Source organism: Scomber japonicus, chromosome 13, assembly GCF_027409825.1.
Source record: "Scomber japonicus isolate fScoJap1 chromosome 13, fScoJap1.pri, whole genome shotgun sequence".
Classification (NCBI taxonomy): Eukaryota; Metazoa; Chordata; class Actinopteri; order Scombriformes; family Scombridae; genus Scomber; species Scomber japonicus.
Window position 1 is genome coordinate 18306256 of NC_070590.1, and position 24447 is coordinate 18330702.

General features: G+C 39.9%; 2 protein-coding genes across 2 annotated transcripts; both read right to left on the reverse strand.

Moving 5' to 3' along the window:
* Positions 1 to 4261: 4261 nt before the first annotated feature.
* Positions 4262 to 8224, reverse strand: sod1 (superoxide dismutase 1, soluble). Its single transcript, XM_053331544.1, has 5 exons — positions 8065 to 8224; positions 6527 to 6623; positions 6293 to 6362; positions 4800 to 4917; positions 4262 to 4651 (listed from the first exon to the last, which is right to left on the reverse strand). Exons 1-5 carry the CDS (start codon positions 8134 to 8136, stop codon positions 4544 to 4546), a joined length of 465 nt encoding a protein of 154 aa, XP_053187519.1. The 5' UTR covers positions 8137 to 8224; the 3' UTR covers positions 4262 to 4543.
* A 3400-nt stretch (positions 8225 to 11624) lies between these two features.
* Positions 11625 to 21556, reverse strand: scaf4a (SR-related CTD-associated factor 4a). The gene is made up of 19 exons (XM_053331864.1): positions 21402 to 21556; positions 19602 to 19685; positions 19399 to 19443; positions 19146 to 19307; positions 18858 to 18984; positions 18610 to 18746; positions 18295 to 18471; positions 18007 to 18092; positions 17819 to 17894; positions 17370 to 17546; positions 17101 to 17174; positions 16753 to 16943; positions 16466 to 16566; positions 16067 to 16180; positions 15811 to 15967; positions 15524 to 15651; positions 14997 to 15150; positions 13964 to 14119; positions 11625 to 12899 (listed from the first exon to the last, which is right to left on the reverse strand). The coding sequence occupies exons 1-19, from the start codon at positions 21429 to 21431 to the stop codon at positions 11752 to 11754; spliced, it is 3324 nt and encodes a 1107-aa protein (XP_053187839.1). The 5' UTR covers positions 21432 to 21556; the 3' UTR covers positions 11625 to 11751.
* Between the last annotated feature and the right edge of the window lie 2891 nt (positions 21557 to 24447).

A 24447-nucleotide genomic window follows, 5' to 3' on the forward strand; every position in this document is an offset into this window, starting at 1 on the left:
GTACACATAAGCACATAATTGCAGACAAATATGCACACACATACCAGTAAAGTGCCCTTTCTGCTAGTTATGTAACTTGGCTCAAAAGAAAAACCTCGACCTCTGAGTCATCTCTCTGTGAACACCGGATGGTAAGGCTTTACCACCTCTGAATGTGATATGTATGTACATGTGGGTGTTGGATATAATTTAATAGCAGGATTTTTCCCCCATTCCTTTCTAATATGATGCGCAAACATCCACAACAAAAGGACTGAACCCTGTAAGACTGGTTCACCAGTACTTTTGAATACTGTGCCACCGGTAGCCTCACCCTAAGGTGATGGCTATTATTGGAAGAGAATACACCTTAGGCCTTTCACCTGAAACTCTGTGCCAGTGAGCAAGTTATGGTCCACACCTTACGTAAATGTAGCTTGCCTGTTTTGTGTTGGTTCAATCAAGGTTTTGCCTGAATTTGAAGGTCTTTGCTATGAAGGTGAAGGCTGATGGTCATATTTAATTCAATATGCTTTTGTCATCATTTAAGTTATTCTCTTTAGATAAGAGGCACAAACTTCAAGTTCACACCTCGACTAATGAATCCAATAATTATCCACATTCAGGCACTTTGTGGAATCTCAGCTTAACAGCTTTTACGTGTAGCATGGACCAAATATGCATAAAAATTAAAAAATTAAAAACGGCACCATATATCTATCCAAGGTAGAAAATGGGGCAGGCTAATTATTTATAAAAAGTCAATATTATATTGACATAGGACCAACAACAAAGCTGGAAAATGTTCTTTCTCATTGTTTTGTATTCTTTTCCATTCAGTGCTTTCATACTATACTTCATACTTTGCTGGACTCTCCTGCTGTCACGGCCTCTCTCCCTCACTGTCAGCAGCATTGGTAGTCTCTATTATTCATCACCTCCACTCCCAGGCTATTTATACCAGCTTTTACAGTCAGTCTGTCTTTCTGCTCCACTGGCTGCATCTGTCTACTAATACAGCTATTTCAACTCCTCTATGCAGTTTTGATATGCTTGCAAGTTCTTGGCCTAAAACAGCATCACTACAGGTACCCAAGTGTGGTGTGAACACATATGCAAACACATTCTGCTACCAGCAAAGGAGAAATTGCTCTATTGTAAGAGGCTTCACTTTTCTCTGTAAGTGACTGAGGTAAAAGGTTAAAGCCAACTTTTTGTCATAACTAATGACCCAGAAGAAAACCTGCAGCTGTTAATTCTAAAATCCTACCAAAACTTGAGGTTCCCTTATCTTTATTTAGCACTGCCAATGTCAAAGCTGAAATTTACAATCTACTATATTAAGTAGAAAGCAGATGACAAGAAACATCCCCTCATATTCCAACGCATTTCTAAATGCCTGACTTTTATGATTATTCCTCTGCACATCTCTACAGCTAAACATTTCATGTATGAATTTAAACGACACTCTCAGCAGCTTGCCTCTGGTTTTCTACATGAGGTATTAACTCCATTTGAATGCCCTCCAATCTCTCACTTCACTGGGAGAATAGCAGGGAGTGCCAAGTCACTTCACATGGAAGCATCCCCAATTCTCATGAAAAGCAAAGAAAGAGTTTAGAGCGTGCAATCTCAGCCGCCATGCGCATCTGTAGGCAGGAATGTGTCTGAGTGTGTCCATGTGTGTGTTGGCTGGTGCAGGGCACAGCTGTTCAGATGAATATGATGGGGGAAGAGCAGACACCAATAATCCAATTTCAATGCAAGGTTTCCAATCACTAACTGTTATTTATATTTTAGTAGTTTGGCTGTCATGGCCAGCCGGCCTGCCTGGGATGGCTTTATGTATGTGCAACTGCAATTAATAATTTAAAAGAAATAATTATATCAATAATTGACTTGTGGACACTGTTCCAGCCACTGGTATTCACACTCCACAAGTTACACTCTACAAGGGATCATTTTAAAATTTTGATGAGAAGGACAAACTGTGATCCAATCTATCAGTGATGAACTATCAGACTAGTGTTTGTTACAGTTTGAGTTATGGAGAGTGACAATGCCCTCTAGAGGAAGTTGCAGTTTAATACAGCACACGGCCTGGACAACACTCATCAGAGGATCAAAGGTCTTGATGGCAGGAGCTCAAAAATGTTCTGCATCAGTCGCATTTTTACAAATCACCTCTTCAAACTTGCTCAAATTAAATGCTTAGTGTTCTTTTAATTGTTTCGTCTGCCCTATTGCCAGAGTATCCAACCAGGCACGGTGCTTTTTGAGATATAAGTGAAAATGAGTCTCTTTCATATACATCTTTAACTTTTTTTTCTTATCTGTAGCCTCCTATCTGGTGGACTGAAACACCATCACTGACCCCCTATGAATAAGAAAATATGGCATAGTGATAAGAGTGTTAACCTTTCTGATGTAAACTAACTACAGTACACTAAAAGTGGGTGGAAGGGGGCTTTTAAGTACACTGCTCACTACAGGCTTCCAAAGTAGGGGCCAAGTTGGGCCTTGTCCAGTGTGTCAAAGAGGGAGTCCCAAAATTATTAATGGTGCAAGAGAGAAAAAACAAAATTTGGCAACACAGAAATGTAATTTAGAGGTCTGATTTTTGCTGTAGATTTTGAACTCTCTGGACTTCAGTGATTTAACCACTTAACCCACGCTGTTCCGTCTACGGAACGGGACGGATGTTAGGAGGTAGCCACAAGTTCTTCTGAATGTTTTAAACACCAACCCTTAAACATATATATTCATGCCGTACATCGTTGGAAAGCTTAGATTGTCCTGATTCATTCAAGACCACTCACGACTTATATGGTTGCTCACAGCCGTAATAGTATTAGCGATTAGCTCGGCTAGCCCCTGAGCTAAGTAAGAAAAGCTATAATGCCTACATACCTTCAAAGACTTCCCTTTATCCACAACGACCATCTTATGACTCAGCACTTTCTGTACAGCTCGCCAAATATCCATTCTTGTGAAATATGAAATCCGTTTCCATAAAACCGAAATACTTTCCTCAATATGTCCATGTATTTAGTCCAACACGTAACGTAATAACACAAATAACAAACCATATACGGTCCATTTACGTCATTTCCTGACCTGCACGTCCATCTCAGAGTACACGTGACTAGATGTTTACGACCGTGAGCCTCTCCTGCTTCTGACGACACCACACACAAGCCAATCGGTGTTTATGATTAGGCAGTACATGTCTCCAAAGCCAATGAGGACATGTGACCGACAACAATGACGACATGGCTTTGATTGACAGCTGTTCCAGCCATGGAAATATTCGGTGAAATGAAGTCGATAACCTTTTAGCCAATAGTCAGAGGTTTCCAACGGTGTATGACACTAAGCTATTAAGTTTAGCTGTCCATAAACAAACTCCAAGCGTAACCGGCGTGCGCCCTGTGCGTAAAAGAGTTGAACCATATATCATTACGCACTCGGCATTTTGGTACACGGTTGGTTCTTCTTCGACTTGACATATGACTTATACCAAAATAAACCGATAGATAGATATGGCCAAACAAAAAAATATGGTTATATGTAATAATAATAATAATAATAATAATAATATGGCGTCAGCTTTCATTAGAGACCAAGATTTTGATTGTAGGCAAAGGGGATGTGAAGTTATAGGTGTTTGATTGCGGTTATACAGCTCTGGTAACCAAGTGTCCATTTGGAGTCTCCAAAAAGGACCTGAGGAAAACGCATGGACATACCTGTTGAAAAATAATTCTGAAAAATTCATCTTTTGGTCTTTTGACTCCAAATTTGGACTGCATGAAGCCAAGACCTGTGGCTGTGGCCTCATTGTGTCTATATCCTGCTGAGAGGTCCCTGAATGTCTGTACACATGTCATTGTAAAGGCAAACTCTTTGTCAGTAAGTCACAGAATCACACAGACACTTTTACAAGAATCCTGAGAGTGTTTCCTTTCCAATGATACCAGACACATCTCTGAGTCTCAAACTATGTGGGATCTGTGCTGCTCACAACTTGGGCATGTTGTTTAGGTTAACAACATTAAAAACAGGTGCGTGTGTTAAGTGGTTAAATGAAACCATTAAGGGGAAATCTCTTTGTGACATACAGGTAAGTGATAAAACGGTCTATTGCAATGCAAAGGACAGCCATAATAACTTCAAGGCCTGGAAACCAAAAGCTTCAAGTTTAATGTTCATTCTAGGTCTTTGAATGGGTCACAACATCCTACACATGCACACTGCAAACTCACTAAATAATTACACAGCATCCAGATGAACCATAATTTATTGATACATCAGCTTATTACTTGTGCGTTGCCAATTCTTTGGGACCAAACCTGATCAACAGACATAAAAACCACATATACAATTGTTGTGCGGAACAGACAAGGTAAAGCACGGCTCACTTACTCTCCTGACTAGTTACTAAATAACAAGCCACAGAGTATTGAAAAGAACAAACGGTCATGTCAAGTAGCTATGTTGGTCTTCTAAGTGCTTAGGGGGAAAGTTGCTTCCAGTGCTCTTGCTCCATGTTTGAGCAGTTTGTTTACTGGGTGATGCCAATGACTCCACAGGCCAGACGTGAACCTGCATTGCCAGTCTTTAGACTTTCTTCATTGCCTCCTTTTCCCAGATCGTCAGCCTTCTCATGGATCTAAAAACACAGGACAGAGCACGGTTTGTTTTAGCTCCTTCCACACACACACACCATATCTCAAAGTAAGATGAAAAAAAAAAAAAAAAAAAGTTAACCTCAAGGCTAAAATCTGGTTTACAACAATGGCAAATATATCTTTCCTTACCACCATGGTTCTGCCAATGATGGAGAAGGGACCAGCGAGGGTGATGACCTTGTCAGTGATGTCAATTTTCGCAACATTATCTCCTCCTGCACTCACGTTTCCCAGGTCTCCAACATGCCTGTTTAAATAGGAAGGTTACTTCCATTAACAGGATGAACACTTGACAATCAACATGTAACTTTGTCATGTAATCATTTGTTACTCAAAGAGCAAGACTGATATTTCAATAAAATAAAATTATCTACTGTCATTGACACAAATCTGTTCTGGTCAGACGGGCCAATATATGTTATGTACAGGTGTTATTCATCTCATAAGTGTATAAGAGGTTAAACAGAATATATCCATACTGCTCAATATTGAGTTAACTATTAAGTGTCTATTGTACAGGGAGAAAATAAAAAGATAAAGGACACAGCCCTGTTTCTTTGACACTTCCACATGATCACAGCTATCATCAATGTCATTAGTTTACTTGTGCTTTCCTGCTGTGACAAAAAGTTTATTTGAGTTAATTATCTTCTGTGGCAAGACTTGTTTAAACACATACTACAAATTGATAGCCTATGGTTGATATTATTTTTGTATCAATTTATCTTCAGGAAATGTAGTTTCAGTTTCCAGTGAAAATTAAATTTTTCATTAACAGTCACCATTACCCTTAAAAAGGAAACTTTGGTATTATTCAGACTGGAGCCTATTTTCCCATCTTTTTGTATTCAAGTGACTAATGGAGATGACAATTTTTGAAATGGGTCCAGTCAGAGTCCCAGTGCTGCACCTGACAGCTGCAATGTAATCCGTCGGGCCAACAGCATCCTGCCAATGTGCGTCCACAAAAAGTGTTTGTTTTTGCCACTGATAAGCTGAGATTATTTTAAGTGTCTCACAACATTATGTAAAAAGGACCATACAGAGAAATAAAGCATTTTAAAATATTGTTAAAACTTAAAATGAGGAGGAATCCGTCTCTCTGCTGTTGGTATATAATGAAAGGAAATTAAAGTGCGATATAAAGCCATTTTTAACAGAATAGTGAACCCAGAAATTTGCACTCAGAGAAAGTTAATCATTGTTCAGACTCTTATCAAATTATCTGTCAATTCAAAGCATTTTAGAAAAAAACAGATGGTAAACAAAACTATGCAAACCTTGAGGTATTATCATACCACAGGAAATATGACCAATCTATTCAAAGGCTTCCCCAAACAGTGCCTGCCAAGTTTTCTATTGTCCCATCCTGTTATACAAACAAATCAATAAAAGGTCTCTCCTTTTACTTCAGTCACATGGCATGATTTAAATATTTTTAAGTACCCTCAATTTTCATGTCAAGGATGTTCAAATATGTTGCTGAATTTACCCGTCTGTGGATTCAGATGATTGATAACGTTTGCAACAACTACTATGATAAAATTACAAAGGCACACATTTGCATCACACTGTAATGCCTCATGGCACTACATGTGAGCTTTCCTTTAGACTGGACACACCTATTTGCATCATTAGGACCAGCATGAGTCTTGTTTTGAGGATTGAAGTGAGGGCCTGCACTGATGCACCCTAAGAAAGAGAATAAAAAACAAACATAAAAAAATCTTTATTATGGACACATTCATAGGCTGGTATAAATTAGCCAAAACCTGGCAATGTGGTGACACTGGTTCCCAATGTCCTATATCTGCAATTACAGAAACCTGCCTAGCTAACTATTGTCAAATGCTCACCGTTTGTGTTGTCTCCAAAAGCATGGACATGGAAACCATGCTCACCAGGAGTAAGGCCTTTGATTTCCCCTGTCAACTTCACAGGGGAGGATTCACTCTAGCAGATCAGGATAAAAGGATAGCATTTTAACAGGAGAATATAAAGACACAAAAGAGCTGTCAAAGCAAGATGGACTTGAAGCCAAAGAACACAAAACAAGGATTACTTCATGTCCATTACCCATGCTGTCAATATTATTCTTAATAAAATGTAAAGGAACACTGAACATCTTGCATTTGACTCCAAAAAACAAATAACAAGGTGAGATGATAGCTTTGTCTGCCATTCATACTTTGTTTCTCTAACTGGTGTTGTAAAGGGGCATGTATGCTCAGCCAACCTAACCAGAATAAAAAAGGTTAAATTAACAGCAACATCAAGCAACAATAAAATGTGCCTGTCTTGCTATTCACAATGCGTTTCATGATTATTTTTTTTAGCCCCAAATTGCAGCACATGGCAGTTAAGACTAGAATATCATTGTGCAAGAATTTGACTCGGGTTAGGGTTAGGGTTAGGGTTCAAAATACAGCCAGATGAACTATGAAATACATAGCCAGCACAAACAATCTGCCCAGTGGTCAAAGGCTGCATATACAGATTTTCAGTCTGATCATTTAATACCGACCAGTGCAATAACCATTTAAACAACAAGCGGGTGTTTCTGAGTAGTTAGACACTGCAGACTTTCACCCTCTTATCAGGCTTCACCATTGTCGAGGCCAAATAATCGAGGAAGCAACAAAACAACAAGGACCAGGGCAGGCAATGACTCAGCAAAAATGCAATTAGTGGACGAGCTTTTGCTCTGGTTTGACAGGTTTACTTTGCCAGTAATCATGCAGCCTTTGTCCTCAAACTAAGGCGAAGTTAGTTCACAGGCAGCAAAACAGTTACAAAACAGACTTGGTGTGGTTCCGCAAACTGTATCAGACTGTCAATCTAAAGGTTGTGTATTGGCATTAAAAAAGATGAACTTCATGCAACAGGCGTTTACAATACATGCGCTGTCGATCATTAACACATCACAGGCCTCCAGCGTTCAAAAGGTTATGACTTTAATGACAAAACCCTGATTTTGACTGCTATATTAACCAGGTAATTACAACACATTCACAGCAGCCGCGCACTTTGAATAACAAGGTTAAATTGGCAGGAACTGACAGCACGCCAACTTTGCGTTAATTGCTGCTTCGCATCGTGCAGGCTAGCGTTAATTTTGCATTAAACTGTGCACAATGTTAGATGACCTATGTAGATTTGCGCTGATTCGCTAACTCTGGTTAAGTTCAGCGGCCTGTCGTGCAGATATTTAGCTAGCTAGCTTGGTTTCTCCTCAAAACAGATCTTATCTAACTAATGTTAGTGGCTTCTGAATGGAGAATTTAGCTAGCCTAGCATACGAGCGCTAGGGGATGCATGCCAAATCCCCCCTGAAATGTTCTTTAAGTGACTAGCTAGACGTTTTTTCCGCTGAAAGCACTGCAGTGTGTGTTACCTCCTGTTCAAAATAAACAGTCCCAGTGGTTTCTCCAGCTCCTTTCAGCACGCAGACAGCCTTCAGCACCATGTTTGCAGCAGTTCTGTCCTCAAGAAACCGGGGTTAAGTTTCTGTCGTGCGTGTGCTGGCTCCAGAGACAACCGACCATAGGTAAGTACTCTGTGGGCGGGCGTGTGATATAGGTAGCCAATCAGAGTCAAACATAATCAGATACGCGGATTTTGATTGGTCACTTGTCATTATGAAAGTCAGCCCACTCAGCATGACTCGCAAACCTTCAACTAGCTGTCAATTACTTTGGAAGAGGAGAAACATTGTCAACATTTATTCACTAATTTAATTGATTTGCAAAACAATTGAAATCGCATATATTAAGTATTTGACGTTCCAAATAAATAAATAAAAACATATCACATTTCCTAGCATTTTTTATGAGTATAATTTTGCTAGAGCATTATGTCAGACTTACCAAAAGATTACAAAACGTAATGCTGCTATTTTTAGTGTAATAAACAAGTACAATTTCTTGGTTGGTTTCTAACTCATTTGTTTCTGTATGGGATTGAGTGGTAGCATTAGGGGTGGTATTAGGAAAATCCTGAGATCTCAGACCCTCCTCTCCATAACAGTTCATTTGAAGATCTCCTCCAGACATGTATTAAACGATATATATTTTTAAAACCTCTGCTTGAAACCATATTAGTGACGAAGATTATTTTTCTACATAAAAGTTAAAGTGTCTCATTAAAATCCCTAACATTGAACTGAATCCTTCCTATTAATATATGCACTCTCATGATGTGTCTACACATAACTTTGGCCAAGCTGGCGGTCAAGACTGTCAATAGGTTATAAGCAGAGTCACCTGTCACTGTTCTGTGGGCAGTAGACACAAAGAGTGTTGCTGTCAATATGCTGACTAGTACAGCACTGGTACTAAGCCAATAAGAAGCCCAGTAAGTGGTATTTCATATAAAGATGAACATTTAAAGGGAAAACTTAAACTGTGTACTCAAAAAGTATCTGTCATATTAGAACTCTTGTGGAGAGCAGGACCTATAATAAATACAATATCTTACCTGTTTCACTCTTCACAATGGATGTTAAGTACATGTTCAACCTGTAAGCATTAGTTGAATTACTCAAAAATCACATTAAATATGAGGCCAGTGGAGTTCAAACAGACCATTACAGAAAATGAGTACCAGGTAGTTTTGATCCATCTTTCAACATCTTACAATTGGACACTGATTAAGCATTTAGACACCATTTTAAACAAGCAAAAATGATTTGGTACAAAAATAGTTTATTAAAAACAATTTCCTATGGCTGAAATATTGAAGATTTGACTTCCATGTCTTTTGTATTTTTAACAAATCATAGAAACATCTGTCAACTTTCAAACCATTAGGAGTTAAAAACATTAAAGCAAAGGGCCTCTGTTGTTCCTTCCAAGTATGAGTTTCTCTTGGATAAACGGAAAACAGATTATAAACAACAATTACCATTACACCTCGGAATCGTCAGTGATACAAGCATATTTACAGCAGTGTGTCCCAAGCAATACTCTTCATTTCATCACTTAACTTTTGCCCCTTTGAGTTTCAATTAATCATTCAAGCACCACAAGAGTTGGGCTGGCAGATTCTGGGCTTCTGATGTTAAAAATGTAATATCCAATACAATATGTCTTCAGTGAAACAGACACTACCTTTTAAAAGATCCTTATCAAGGACAAGAAATAAGATATGTGGTTAAATTTTGTATTTGTGGCTAAAAAACTAAATAAAATCAGAGTTTGACTGACGTGCACGAGAAACATGAAAAAGGTCCCTAAACACAAATGAGCTCTAATCCAAACGATTCTTGATTCCTTCCATCCAAAACAGGCAAAAGGTGGAAAGTACCACCATAAACATAAAGTTCATAAAGTCTGCCTGCTAAAAAGGTGCTCAAAAAGCCAATATGGCACCTGAATTGTATGCCCATTTTGTCTGTGGTGTACAAGAGTTTGAAATAAACTTGGATTTTCCAGCCAAAACTTCTCCATTTCATTAACTGAAAAATATCATTAACAGAATTGTATATACCTAAAATTTGCATTTTACTTCCACTTCCACCTTAAAGATAAAGGTGCAGATGATTTAACTGTCAAAACATTTAAAAGAACCTGAAATTATTTTTTTAAAACCAGATTTTGAACAGCTGGTGCTCATCTGGGAACAAGTCTTCACAAATACATGTAATCCTCTTTTCTTTTTGTATACCAAGAGATCATTATGTCTAGATCCTTTGAAGGACTTCTGCATTAAAACAATGCCTCTTTACATTACGTCACCAAATTTCTACACCTTTTCCTTATCTTTCATGCTTAATTTTTGTGAATTATATGTTGAAATGTCCTGTCTGAAATGCTTTTGTTACATTTGTTGATACCAACATCTAAATATTAGTCATTTGTTCTGAGCCTCTTCAGTGGTCTGCATTTGTAATATAGTTGTTTTTTGTAGTTTCTGTAACCAAGGTATATGGTTAAACACACACCAAGAATTAAAAGTTCTTCATACCAACAAGTTGTTTTAAAGTGACATCTGAATAAGTACAGTATGATAAAAGAAAGTAAAGCATCGTCATTCCCCAAATATTAGAATGATAGGAGTGTTATTTTTTTCCCCACAAGGAATTGGGTCTAATTTATGTTATCAGTTTAAAAAAAATAAAAAAAATTCCAAGTTAGATTCAGAGACCTTGTGGGGATATGTCCAGCTTGTTATCAGTACTGTGTTTGTCAGTCTCAGTACTAGTGGAATACACACATTTTAACCATGTATTGAGTGTGGACTGTTATAAGGACACTGGCCATTAAAAGCGCACATCAGGTGAGAAGGTGAAAACTAAGGACAGAATATTTGTGTGAACAAAGTACTAGAGGCCTAATTCTCAGTATTATTTACCCCAACATTAAAGAGCATGTGTTTCCCAGTTTGTATTTAAAAAAACCCCATTTCCCTCTCCTCCAAAACACCTAAAGTCTTTTTGAAAACAGCGCCTTACTGACTGTGATATGGCCAAGTGGAGCCAACATGAAACACAAGATAAGGTGACAACAAAGAAGTCTTATTATCAGAAAGTAGATGTTTTAGAAGATATTCAGTGTTTGACATATTTTTGAAGATTAAAAAATATTTCTTAAATGAACATATTTTGTTGGGGAGTGCTTGGTATTACACCGATGAGGCCATGAATTTAAAAAAAATCTATCATTGAAATAATATGCTTTTTCCAGCTGTAATCTAAATTGAGTAAAAACATAAAAGCTACACTCAAATTAACCTCAGATGGACAGAACTAAGTGAACATGCAAGCACCCCATTCATTCTGATAACTTACAGGAAGGAGAAAAACTAGACTTGACAGTCAATATTTAACTACAGCCATTTTCCCAAACTGATTTTCATGTGGTCATGTGTTTCAAGACACCAGATGCAAAGCCAAATTTGATGATAAGTGATAAAGTCTGAAAACAACCACTTTCATATGGGAGACCTTTGTTACCAACTGATAAGCTGAGAGTGTGACTCGTCAAAATTCATCTGTCAGGGGTACCACACTATCAGTCAAAAACACCTTTTACATCTTCCACCTCTGGTTTACAGCAGTCTCTGGCTAAGGAAGTGAGCCAGTCTATGAGGCTGCTTCCTGTTCAGTTTCTACAGGGTCACTTTGAGCTGACGTTAAGGGCTCAGAGGGCAGCGGCTCTGCTGTAGCAGTAGTTATTTCAGGGGGCGGGGCTAAAGGTTCTGATTCTTCCTTCTTTTGTGAATCTTCCACACTTGGTTCTTTACTGGTTTCCGTGGTAACCACAGGAGTCACAGGAGGTTGCTCTGTGCCATCAGAGGTCCGAAATTTGTCCATATTTTCCAGTTCTGCCAATCGGTCATCCCTGTCCCACCGTGTGGTTCTCTCTCGGCGTTCCGACCGCCTTGGCCTGTCCCCTTCTTTTCCCTCAGCTCCTCTCCCTCTCTCTCGGCTCCCTCCTTCTGCCCTTCCTCTTTCTCCACCCTCCCCCCTCCCTCGCTCCCTATCCCCATCGTCACCCCTCCCTCGTTCTCTTTCGCAATCCAGGCTGCTTCGCCTCTCCCTCCAGTCCCGTCTGTCCCTGTCTCTGTCCCTGTCTCTGTCCCGATCACGGTCCCGATCTCTGTCTCTGTCTCTCTCCCATCCACCTCCACGGTGATCGCCTCCGTCTTCGTGCCAGCCTCCAGGCCTGTCCCTCCCATCCATTCTATCACCGCCTCCTCCCCTCCCTCCATCACCAAATGGACGTCTTCCTCCTCCAAAGCCTCTGTCCCTCTCTCTATCCCTATCCCGTTCCCAGTCTCTGTCTCTCTCTGGCTCTCGGTCCCTGAATCCAGGCCTGTCTCCCCTGAATGGTCTGATATCCATGTCTTCTGGACCTTCAGGGCCTCGTGGAGCCCCTGGTCTGATAAAAGGAGGAGGAAGACCTTGAGGAGGAGGGCCCAGCCCATGTGGAGGGAATGGTGCCCTCATATTATGGGGAGGGGGAATCCCAAAGCCTCCTTTGGGTGGAGGGGGTTCATGGTGCATCATCTGAGGGGGGGGCCCCCTGGCCATCATCTGTGGGGGCACGGGCGGCATGCTGGGATGCGGGGGTCGTGGCCCATGGGGTGGAGGAAAACGTTGCATGTGGGGTGGTGGGGGTACCGGAGGACGCTGTAGTGGAATTATTCCAGGCCGTGCACCAAGGAGACCACCAGAAGGGGGTTGAATGTTTCCTGGAGGACCACCTGGAGGTACACCTACCTGGTTACCTTTAAAATACAAAACACAATTTTAATTAAAAAAAACAAAACTGTTTTAAATTTCTCCTTAACTAGGAAAAGGGGCCAATAATATTTTCAAGCTGCTATATTTATCCAAAAACACCAATATATCAAATTCAATACTAACAGAAAAACCTAATACGTGGGAAGCTGTAAATAACAAATAATTGGTTTTGTTTTCACTTGAAGCCACCTAATCACAAACCAATTACTAAGAGGTCCAAAACTAGTTCATTATTTTTTTTAATTACATTTTTTCCCATCCACTAATCAAGTGACTGTTTAAGAACTCTGCTGTATTAATTTGACAAGCATAACATTAAAGTCAATGCCTCTAATGATTGCCTGCATTTTTTAAGTCATGATGTGATTTTCCAACTTTTCAAGCAGGACATGACACAAAAAGTATGCAGTGTTTTTAAGCCTTTCACCAGACATTATTGACTAGCTTCACAGCAAAGCATTCATATCTAGTCCATTAATGCCACTTAGCTGGAAATTAACCCCCCCACCCCCCACACTAATAATAAAAACAAAGTACAGAAAAATAAAAAGAGAGAAATAAAATGCTAGAATAGAGCATTAAATATAAAATTGCAGTATAAAATAATAATTAGCTTTAAAATCATTAAAAGGACATAGAGTGCAAATGAAAGATTAAAATGTAAAGTGCTTTAAAAGAGCTCAATCATAAGCACAGGAGAAGAGAAATGTTTTTAACCTGGATTTAAAAATGTTCACAGTTGGGGCTGATTTCAGTTCTGCTGGTAGTTTGTGCAGCATAACAGCTAAAAGCTGCTTCACCATGTTTAGTTTGAACTCCGGGCTCAACTATCTGACCTGAGTCAGTAGATCTCAGAGCTCTAATTATCTCTAATAATAAGGACCTTGCAGGTTAAGGTTTGTTTAATGTCCATTCCAACTGATTCAGACATTTGTGTTCAAACACACAGCTCCTCTGAGTGTCAGGGTATGTGAAAGGGTCTTTAGAAACAACAATGTAAAAACAATATATTAATCTATGAAAGATCAGGAGAGAAAGACAGACTGACCTATTGGTCCCATCTGGTTATTGAAGAGGTTGGGACCCTCAGGGATCTCGTCATTTTTTCTGTTGCCCAGACCTGCTGGGTCTAAAGGTGGGTCTTCAGCTCCACCTTTGGAAGGAGGTGGGAGACCTAGAGGCATGGCACCAGGAGGAGGGAAACCTGGGAGAAGTTGGGTGAAAGAAGTGGGTGGAAGAGGGGTGCTTTAACACATGTTCGGTTTCTGTAGGAGGAAGTCTCGGAAGCCATCAGCTATCTGTCTGACAATGATTTAGCTAAATCCTCATTAGATGACAGCCAATGGGTTCCAACTCTTTTGCTCTCCACATGGACTGTATACCTTCATTAAGGCTGCTCAATTAATCGAATTTTGATCGTGATTACGATTTAGGGGCCAAACGATCTCAAAACTAATAAAATCGAGGGGAAACTATTTTTAATAATAATGAGATAGTGCTCAATAACAAAGGTTTTATATTGAAAAGCTTAGACCGGAAGCCACTGGAAGCCGCCGCAGCACCGTTAGTTTGACAGAAGCTGAAACACACGGCAAAATGTTTTAACTGTAAGTAAAAGTGCACAGTTTCCAGCCTACATTAGACAGTGGTGATTTTACTGACTAATTATTAAAATCCAGGATATGATGTGTGAACTATCGTCATCTTAAGTCGCTCAGCACTAATATCCCTACACATGTTCTGCTGTGTGTTGCGTTGAGCGGCAGATAAACGGCTGCTGCTGGGAGAGAAAGTGAATTAAGCCGAATGGACAAGAAATGTCCAATAAATGCAGCATGTTTCTAAAGTTAAAAAAAATAATTTTAATAATCGTGATTTCAATTTTGAACCAAATAATCGTGATTATGATTTTTCCCATAATCGAGCAGCCCTAACCTGCATGCAACCAAAGTCAATTAATCTATGACTGGTCAATACTACACAGACTACAAACGGACTGTAAGTGTAAACCAGAATGAAATCTGCAGATTATGCAATCATATGTTAATATCTGTTTATAGAGATTGTGTAAGAGGTACTACCTGGAGGCATCTGCAAGGGATTGAAGCCAGGTCTGATGAAAGGAGGAGGGGGAACGCCTGGGGGGAAAGAAGGCGGAGGCATGCCAATGGGACCAGGGAAGACAGGAGGCTGGAGAGAACCCACACCAACCATTGGCTGCTGCATTGGAAGAACCTGAGAACATTTTGAGAACGGACTTATTGTAGATGTTAAATGAGAAAGAGATGCATTACACATGCCGGTGATACACGAGTTAGCCACATCAAACAACTGCAATATAAATCACATTATTTTATCTGAGCTACCTATCTGTTTTAATGTAGGTATGGTATGGCCCAAGTCTCACAACAACTTATATCATTTTATAAGTGGCTTCCACACATACGCTTCTGATTATGTACCAAACACAGTTACACACAATTGAGCATTTGCATAGCGCTCCAAAAGAACAGCTGGCATGTACTCTAAATCAAAAGTTTCAAAATTAACAAACATTTTGTCAGTGATAGAATAACAGAATTGTGGTAACGTTGCAGTTATAGTTAACCTGTGCAGGAGGAGCAGCTGCAGTAGTCACAGGTAATATTTGAGCCTCCTCTGGCTGCTGTGGCTCTGAACCACCATTGTGTGTTAGTTCTTCTGGGTTCTCAAGAGTCTTCCTCACTCCACTCCACTCTGGAGAAGACAGACACAGGCCAGAGTCAGTAAATGACACTGCAGTACACAATAACGTTATTAATACAGCTTGTTGCTGATGCGTCTTTCAATGAAAGCAATTTTCACAGTTATAAAACAGAGAGAAGTATGAAATGCACAGTGATGTAGTATTTTTACCTGGTGATAAGGTGTCTATGTCGAATACTCCTCCTTCTTTCAGCTCCTCCAGCTGGTCCTCTCTTACTTTAGACCAAGGCACATAGGTGACACCCAGCTCCACGTCCCAGTACTGCTTAAACTCAGCCTTTATGCCCTTGTTCAATGCCCAAGCAATCTGGCAAAGAATTAATTTTAAAGAAACAACCCTTGATTTAATTATACCATTTTTGTGTCATAGTGCATTACAAAGCAGCAATAGTTTCTGTTCACTCACTTTGATGGCTTTCTGGTTAACTTTGTAGGATCCTCGACTGAGCTTCTGTAAAGCCCTGAAGGCATCTTGCCGGTGTATCATGACAATATACGCACAGCCACGAGGGGGGATCATCTTAACAAAAGAAGAAACAGACAGTTGAGAAAAATACACAGGCTGTTTGGCTTAAACATTTATTCTACTGTATGTAATTAGTCATTTTCTAATATGAATATAAATATCAAATGTATAATCTGAATAAAAACATAAAATATAAATGACACACTGACAATACCGTAAGGTGACCAAAAAAATTAATTCTGTTTTTTTCATCTTCAGATGACAAAATGCAAATGTCACTGGAACACACTACAGGATATGGTCACTCTTGGATCAACTAATCTATACAGTTCCACTTACATTGATGGACTCTATCTGTCCAAATTCCTCCAGTAAACAGGCAACGTCTTGCTGTTGTGTTCTCTTGTCCAGCTGACCCACCCAGAGAGTTGTACTGCAAACTGAAAAAGAGAAATAAATGTTAACATAAAATATTTGCAGTACTTCAAAAGGAAGAAAATGATTTGAAATACTAAATGATGTTGCCCTGAGACAATCATTTAAAGTGCTGTGCACATCTAACAGATCGTTTTAAGCCCATGTCTACCTACCTAAATAAATATGACCATAAATAGATTGTGACTCACTGCTTAGTGTCTCACTCTTGGGTGGTGGAAGGCCTTTTTGCCGTCGCTCCCTCTCTTTCTCCCTTTCCCTGCGTTCCTGCGAGCGTGAGCGCGGGGAATGATGACGTCGGTCTCTGGAGCGTGAGCGGGATCGCCTGTGCCTGGATCGCCGTGAACGAGAATTAGACCGTGACCTCCTCCGCTTTGGAGATCTGGAGGGGGGAAAAAAAGACAGTGCCATTTAGGGTAAGTGCACTATGGATGAATGCTCAGCAGCTCATTTGCATATGATAAAAACATGAAGAATCACAAATTTCAGTGTGGAAAGGGAAACCCAGTTTGACACAAATCATCATTTCAGATGCTAACCTGGAGCCGGAGTGTGACCTTCGCCCATGTCTGCCATCCTTGATAGATGAACGGTCCATATCCATTGACATATCCTAATATGGAGAGAACATGGTAATCATTTGTCACAAACCAGTATACCCAAAATGGTTATATGGTCACTGGTTATAATTTTAAAGCAAAAATGTCCAAAAATCAAATGTGGACATGTAATTCAACATCCTTATTTATCCTAACGGATTAATAGATGCTACTATTTTACATATCCTTTGTACTATTGTTAAGTTTACCTGTTGCTGCTGGGCTGCATTATGGGGAACGAATCCCCCCATGAATCCTGGAGGCCCAGTGGAGCCAGGGAGGGGCTGCCCTGGCAGAGCATGCCCCACAGGAGGCATCATAACTGGAAAGCCTTGTCCAGGCAGTAAACCAAAGGCCTGGATCTGGCCATTAGGAGGGAGAGGAACCTGAGAACGATAAGTGTAATAAATACTGTGTGGTTTTATTGTACATGTAGTTTTTTTTTTTTTTTACATGTTTTATGTAGTATTTATGTTTAAATAAAAGGTCCACATCTAAAGAAGCATAAACTGTATATATACCGTATATGTACTATTATATAACGTTAATGCTGTAACACTAGCTACTACAGTTGTTCAGTTCACAGTTAAAAAAGAAAAAAACAAAAATCAAGGAAAAAGATGGCTTGACTTGTCAGGACAGATGAGCTCCTTACTACCTGTTGTGAGAGGTCTTGTGACCTGTTTATCATCAAGTGCTCCATGTGCTGTGGGAAGGCTGGAGGCTGCTGCATACTGCAATGATAGAAATACACCCTCAGTTTCACAGCTTTTATTTCTGACTTTAAAAAAACACTCATTCACATCTCAAACATGCATTAGACTATGTAATAAATCAAAGGCTTACAAGGCGGGCTGTGACGACATTTCATCCTTCTTTGTTTCTTCTCCAACTTCTGGTTCATCATCGTAGTCAAAACGGTCAAGCAATTTCTAGGGAAACGGTTAAAAAAAACACGCCATTTTTGATGTTTTCAAAATGTGGAGCTTGTGCAACTTAAAATTTCCCTCTTTACTGTAACATACTCCGAGCACCATGCTACATAACTTAGAAACAATTCCTAAACAATGCTTGACCTCTGCAGTGATGACTACATTTAGCTGTTGATCACAAATACAAAATACGCACTGCCACCTTATCAAAGGCTGTCTTCTGCTGGCTGGGTTGGGTGGGCAGGGGAGGCTGCGGGGGGACCATGCCCAGGCCAGCGGTGACGTTTTGGGTGTGCGTATGAATGGCATGGACTGGAGGCTGAGTGTTGATCTCGGGCTTAACTGGCTGCTGCTGAAAGTTCTGGAGCATCTGTTGAAGCTGAAGTACCAAGGGCAGAGAGGGAAAGAAAATAGCTACTAGTTACTAGTGAAGGTTTAAAAGATGTGCAAGCAATGAAAAGTACAAGCAAAAAGACTGTGGTTAAAGCTAAGGCCAGTCTGTACTACACACACCCACCTGTTGACCCTGTGAGGACTGGAAAAGCTGTGCCACAGCAGCAAAGGCATCAGAGTTTTGCAGCTGAGCAGCAGGTGTTATAGTGGAGCTAACAGTAACTGCAGAAACTGGCTCTTTGGCAGGAGGTGGAGAAGAACCTGAGGGAGGAGATATAGCTTGAATGTATATGCAACATACAGATGTCTTACAAAATGCCAGCATCACTGATATATGAGTGTGTACAAATGAGCACACAAAACACAAATTACCTGTCTCATCTGTGCAGGCTGCAGCAGCACTGCTAGAGCCAGCTGCCATGTCCAAGAGGGGCTGAATAACCTCGATCTTAAACACCCCATTCTTCTGCCACAGGTTCAACACCCGCACTATCTTACTCTACAAAGACATTTTTTTAAAAAAGCATGAAAATAAGTGAGGACATTTGTCATTAAAAACACAGACTCTGTACTCTTTGTGACTACAGACTACAGTCTATTATATTCCAGCTATTATTCATCACACTGAAATGTTTAACCAGCTCTTTCTGTTCTTCTTACCCTGTCCTCTACAGGGCAAAGGCAGAGGTTCTCAAAAGTTCCTGTGATGTTTTTGGTGAACCTTGGGCCAAAGACGTCCTTGTCTGCTCCAAACTGGTGTCTGGACTGCCTAACAATGGAGTCCACTACATACAAGCCTGCTACCTTGTACTCAGGCTTACACTGGAGACAGTGGAAAGAGAAAAAGATTAGCATTTATTGATGTTTGGTCAGGAGGAACTGGGTGATTTAATTTTTAAAACGTTTGTCTCACCTTTTTGATAAATTTCTCCACAATCTGGACCACATGCTTGTAGAGCTGAGAAGAAGAGGAGAAAGGTGAATATCAATGTACCATCTACATATAAGCTCAAAAAATACATACTATAATTTTAGAAAAGCACAAAATGTCTCTCATATCATATGTGACATGATACGAGTAACTTTGTCATAAAGAAATGCTAAACTCATTCTTACTTTCATAGCTTTGATGGCTGATTTGGTGATGGAGATCATCTTTGCCCGAGATATTGGGGGCTTGGAGTCCATCAACGAGAATAACTAGAGCCAGAGCAGATAATAGTACAATGAGACAAAAGACTCATAAGACAGGAGGAAAAAAAACAGATAAGCCAGCGCTAGGCCTGGGCAAAAAAGAATAAAACATGTTGCGGCCATGTCTGAGTTTGAGGTGACAGGTATGAACGAGCAGTTTGCACAATGAGATTTTTGATAAATAATCATCAGTAATTAGGATATACTGACAAAGTGGGTAAAGGCAGCTAGAGCATCGGCTAAGTCCAGAAAATTACATAATTTTGCTATAATGCAGCCTTTAAAACCAGAAAAAGACAACACTTCTGCCGCATCACGATATTACGATATCCTGCTTCTAAGACGATATGTAGTCTCATATCACGTTATCGATATAATATCCATATATCGCCCAGCCCTAGCCAGCGCTACAGGAGTGAAAGTGGAGTCAAGATGTAATGCCAATCAACTTTTACTGGTACCCTCATGTCTTCCAATAACAGAGAGACCTATTTTCATGACAAGCTCTTAACATCTGAATGTTTTAGTGGTAACAAATACATCATAAGCTCTCAGCAACCAGGACTGATTCATTATTTTCACTGCTTCTCCATAATGTGTGATTGTTGTGTTGTTCATTATGCTCTGGTGGAGGCCTGAGGCTGAAAGCTCTGGTACTACAGTGAAATGTGCTGCAACAACAGTGAAATTCACCCCAAGTCCCCTTAAGGTCTAAGAGGACTTGGGGTAAGGATGATACAGAAAGTCAACAAACAGCTGCACAACAGGCTGCAGCCTTAATATAGAACAGTGCATTAAACTGAATAAGAAATGAATAAGTTGAGAAGTGCATGCATTAGAGGATATGCAAGTGTCCTGGCTGTGTGGTGGACCTGTTTCCTGGTTTTATTTTGAGATAAGTTTGCCAAATAGTCATTACTGCTAGCTAGCTAGCTAGCTCTTTTATAAATTTAAACTGACATATTTGCCACATCGAATAGAGACTGAAAATCATAAACTGCATTATCTGTGTCTGTGCCAGGAACAGCAGAAACTTTGTCAAGAAGTATCCGACACAACTCACAACCCGCGTTTTACTGGTGCAATAAACAAGCATCATCATCAGTGCTGATTGTAATATGATAATATGATGATGTTTGTCATTCAGTGGTAATCAACTAACCAATATGGGCCCAGACACGGTATAAGGGTTAAGATTCACAGACTGAAAAGGCCATCAGAAGAAACGAAAGGAACCTAAAACATCAACACATAGCTTCACCAAGCTGCTGACTAGATTTCTGACATCATCAAGTCTTGAAGCAGGCTGTCTGCAGAATTTAAGCCGGTATGGACTTTCTTCTTTATAACCTTGCAGTGTGGCAATAATATAATACATGTTACTGTTTGCTCAAGGGGTAGCCAGGAGCTTTGTTACCAACAACAACGTTAGTGACCACACTCCCACATGCTAGCGTTAATGTAGGTGTAGTATACCTGAACTTTGTGCATGGAAACACTTTACAGATATCGTTATGTTTGCTCGCTAGCTGACAGTAAGTCCTGTATTTAGTTACAATAACAACACTACGTGTGCCGAAGGTGTACAACACAAGATAAGGTGGACATGTCCAGGCCCAGTGGTCTGTGCTCCTCGGCTAACTTCAATGCAACACAGCTCCATGAGCAGCACCGCTACATTTGTTGTGTGCAGACTTTCATGGAGCCGGTGAAGCAGCTTACCTCGTGGTTAAAGGCGTTGACGGCATCCATGATTGCCCGACGCCCCCGAGCCCCCTTATTCCCCGTTTAAAGTGATGTTTATCCAAGGAAGGGTCGGTACAACATGTCCGCTCCCCGTAGCTAACGGCAGCTAGCCTAGCATCGGTAGCTCTCGGGTCGGCGGGCACGGCAAAGCATGATGGGATTCAGTTTAATTGTGTAGTGCCGGGATTTTTCCACTGGGTGGCGCAGTGCTACAGGAGTGGACCGAGTTTGACCAGGGCGAGCCCTTTTAGTAGCCAAAAAACATAGTATGGGTACCCATTATCTGTCTCCCAAATAGAAAAATGTGCTAAATTACAGTTACTTATGAAAATATTGATCATTACAAATGGGGTTACATCTGAAGTCAGACCTTTGGATTTTTGCTCAAGAGGAGATATTTTCCTTTTTTTATTTTAAAATTACATGTTACTGAATATATGTATTGCTGTTTTTAACTCTTTGAAATCAATATGTTTTTATATTTTGTAAGTAAATCATGACTTGGACCTATTTGGAGCAAACATGGGCTTAAATGGTGCCACAGTACCAATTAAGCCCACACCAGACTTTTGACTTTTTAAATTACCTTTAGATTTTGGTGGGCTTAATGGGTACACTAACCCCAATAGTTGAAAACATTTGTTAGAAAATTAGAAAAGTAATCAAAAAGTAATCACATGTAAGAAGTTACATCACTTTGATTAAACAACAAATCAGTGTTTTATTTAATTATTTTTTTTACCTTCACTTTTTTCACACCTCTATGGTCTGTATGCTACTATTAGATATGAAAAACAAAACTGAGACTTCCCCAATTGGATAGCTGAAGCAACATCAAAAAGACAAGGCACTGGGACCTGACTGTCTCCCAGTTCATATTTATTTAAATAGTTTATTTGTCATGTTTAAATTCAAGAAAGGGCTTTGTAGATTGGTCCTCTGCTACACTTAAAACACCACAGCAAACTTGACACTATGCGTAAATTAGAAGTTAAATGTAGTCCAACATAGTTCAATGCCTCAATATTTCCACTATCATAAGGATTCATCAAGACTTGATGAAAATTTTCCATGTTATGAAGTTGACAATTGTTGCTTCAGTCCACAATCTGTGACTCATTGTTATTAATCAAGTATCAAGGGGTGACGTCACCTAAACAAGATTAATTAAAAATTCAGATGTTGTAAAGATGTGTGCAACCACACTGAATGAGACAATCAACTAACATTTCTTCCTCATACTTCCAAGTTAACATTTAAGTTAACATTTTTAAAATTATATTTCTGCTCAAATTACTGGATCACTTTTTTGGTTATAACACAAATTTCTCCTTACCTTTCTTAGAACAACAAACCATGAAACCAGGTTAAACACTGAGTCTGTACTTGGTTTTTAGATTGATCAAAATACAGATAATTAAGTATTGCAAGTAACCAGATTAAGGAAAAACAGAGAAATAGTTATATGAGTTATATGTTTTTTTTGTTGTTCTCCAAATGCAAAATAAAACATTAAAAGATACATACATTTCTAATATGTACTGTAAAGTACTTAAAACTGTGTGAAATTGTGCTTTGAGTATTGATTTCATTAAAGAAAGAAATGTCCGATATAAACATAAAGAAAATGAACAATCAGTTCAGTTCAGGATATCTTGCAGTACAAAATTACTCCAGTAGATGGAGGTATACTTGTACTTTTGGCTCCCTGTCAGGGTGTCTGGTTTAGTGTCTGGGGCAGGTGGTCTAGCAGTGTGCATGTGTGGATACATACTCCTCACTCCATCTAGGAAATGCATACAAAGAAAACAAAACATAGCAAACCTGTACAGTTAAATCTAATATAGTAGCACCACAATATACAGCCTCATAAACACATCTTTAACAGAAAACATGAGACAAAATATAAGCTCCACACTGTAGTATTTATTACCTCGTTATTTTAATTGATTGCATTAAATTGACAGGTGTTCGTTATTTTGTGCAACCCTTGAAGGTTCACTGTGTAGGAAAACAACATATATTCATCATAATGTAATCATATTAGGTCAATTTAGCCTGAGCTGGAGCCAAATACAAGAAGAAAAATATGTATCCAAGTGTTGCCCCTCCCTGCAGGTGTCCTCCTTTGAGTGATGATGAACACCACGTTAATTAGGCCAGTGAACACCTCGGCGTAGAAGGTGGGAAGCGCCCCTTTGTCTGCTGCTGGTGTAGCTGCTGGGGTCTCCAACTTTCTGTTGTTGGCACAACTCCAAGTTCAGCAACACCCGAAATCATATTGAAACAAACAATGGCAAGAGTCCTCCCGTTTGAAATATGTTGCGTATTGTATGAAACTGATTATTTCTCACAGACAACATTTACTATTGCTACTAGAAATGTACATCTCTGTCAGGGAAATGAATGGACTGTTAGGCTGCCTGACGCAAAGCGCACGGTGTGACCAGCAATCTGCGCTCATGTCATCAGTCAAATCACATTTGGAAATCATGTAACTAAAGAAAATGGTTATGTACTTGTACTGACAGTGTTGCTGCCTGTCTCTCTTCCGGCTACAAATGTATTCTTTGTTCACATACATGTATATTTTGAGCTCACCATGCCAGACGGCAGAGCAGCGGTGTGCTCACATGTGCTCCGCCCGCCTGCGCCCATTGGATTGAAAATCAACCCGACTACCACCACACAGCAAAGGGGCTGTGTGTGTTTTTTCACCATCACACTAAGGAACGCCCACATTGATGACCGGGAAAGTCACTTCAAACCTAGAACCACGCTGCCTGCACATACACCATTCAGAAGACGCTCAGGCTTAGAGGAGGGACGCACAGTAAAGCCTACCTCAGACTTGTTTGTTTTTAGACGCACTCTCGAGTATTAAAAACAGGTTGCGTCAGTTAATAATTTTCCATGATTGAGTCCGGCATTTTTCTGTGTCATTTAAATCTAAGCTGACACACTAATCAAGCCTTGTCTTGGAAACTGCTGAGTGCGCTCACTGGATGCTTTGGCCGAACAG

What these genes read in the sequence shown, in the direction of transcription:
- sod1 (XM_053331544.1), bottom strand. Translation starts at nt 8,136, where the DNA reads ATGGTGCTGAAGGCTGTCTGCGTGCTGAAAGGAGCTGGAGAAACCACT. An exon ending in TTTTGGAGACAACACAAACG is followed by an intron (nt 6,363 to 6,526) that starts GTGAGCATTTGA and finishes TCTCTTTCTTAG; the next exon opens with GGTGCATCAGTGCAGGCCCT. An exon ending in GGTCCTAATGATGCAAATAG is followed by an intron (nt 4,918 to 6,292) that starts GTGTGTCCAGTC and finishes CTATTTAAACAG; the next exon opens with GCATGTTGGAGACCTGGGAA.
- scaf4a (XM_053331864.1), bottom strand. Translation starts at nt 21,431, where the DNA reads ATGGATGCCGTCAACGCCTTTAACCACGAG. An exon ending in CAAGAGTGAGACACTAAGCA is followed by an intron (nt 16,567 to 16,752) that starts GTGAGTCACAAT and finishes TCTCTTTTTCAG; the next exon opens with TTTGCAGTACAACTCTCTGG. An exon ending in TTAACCAGAAAGCCATCAAA is followed by an intron (nt 15,968 to 16,066) that starts GTGAGTGAACAG and finishes ATTCTTTGCCAG; the next exon opens with ATTGCTTGGGCATTGAACAA.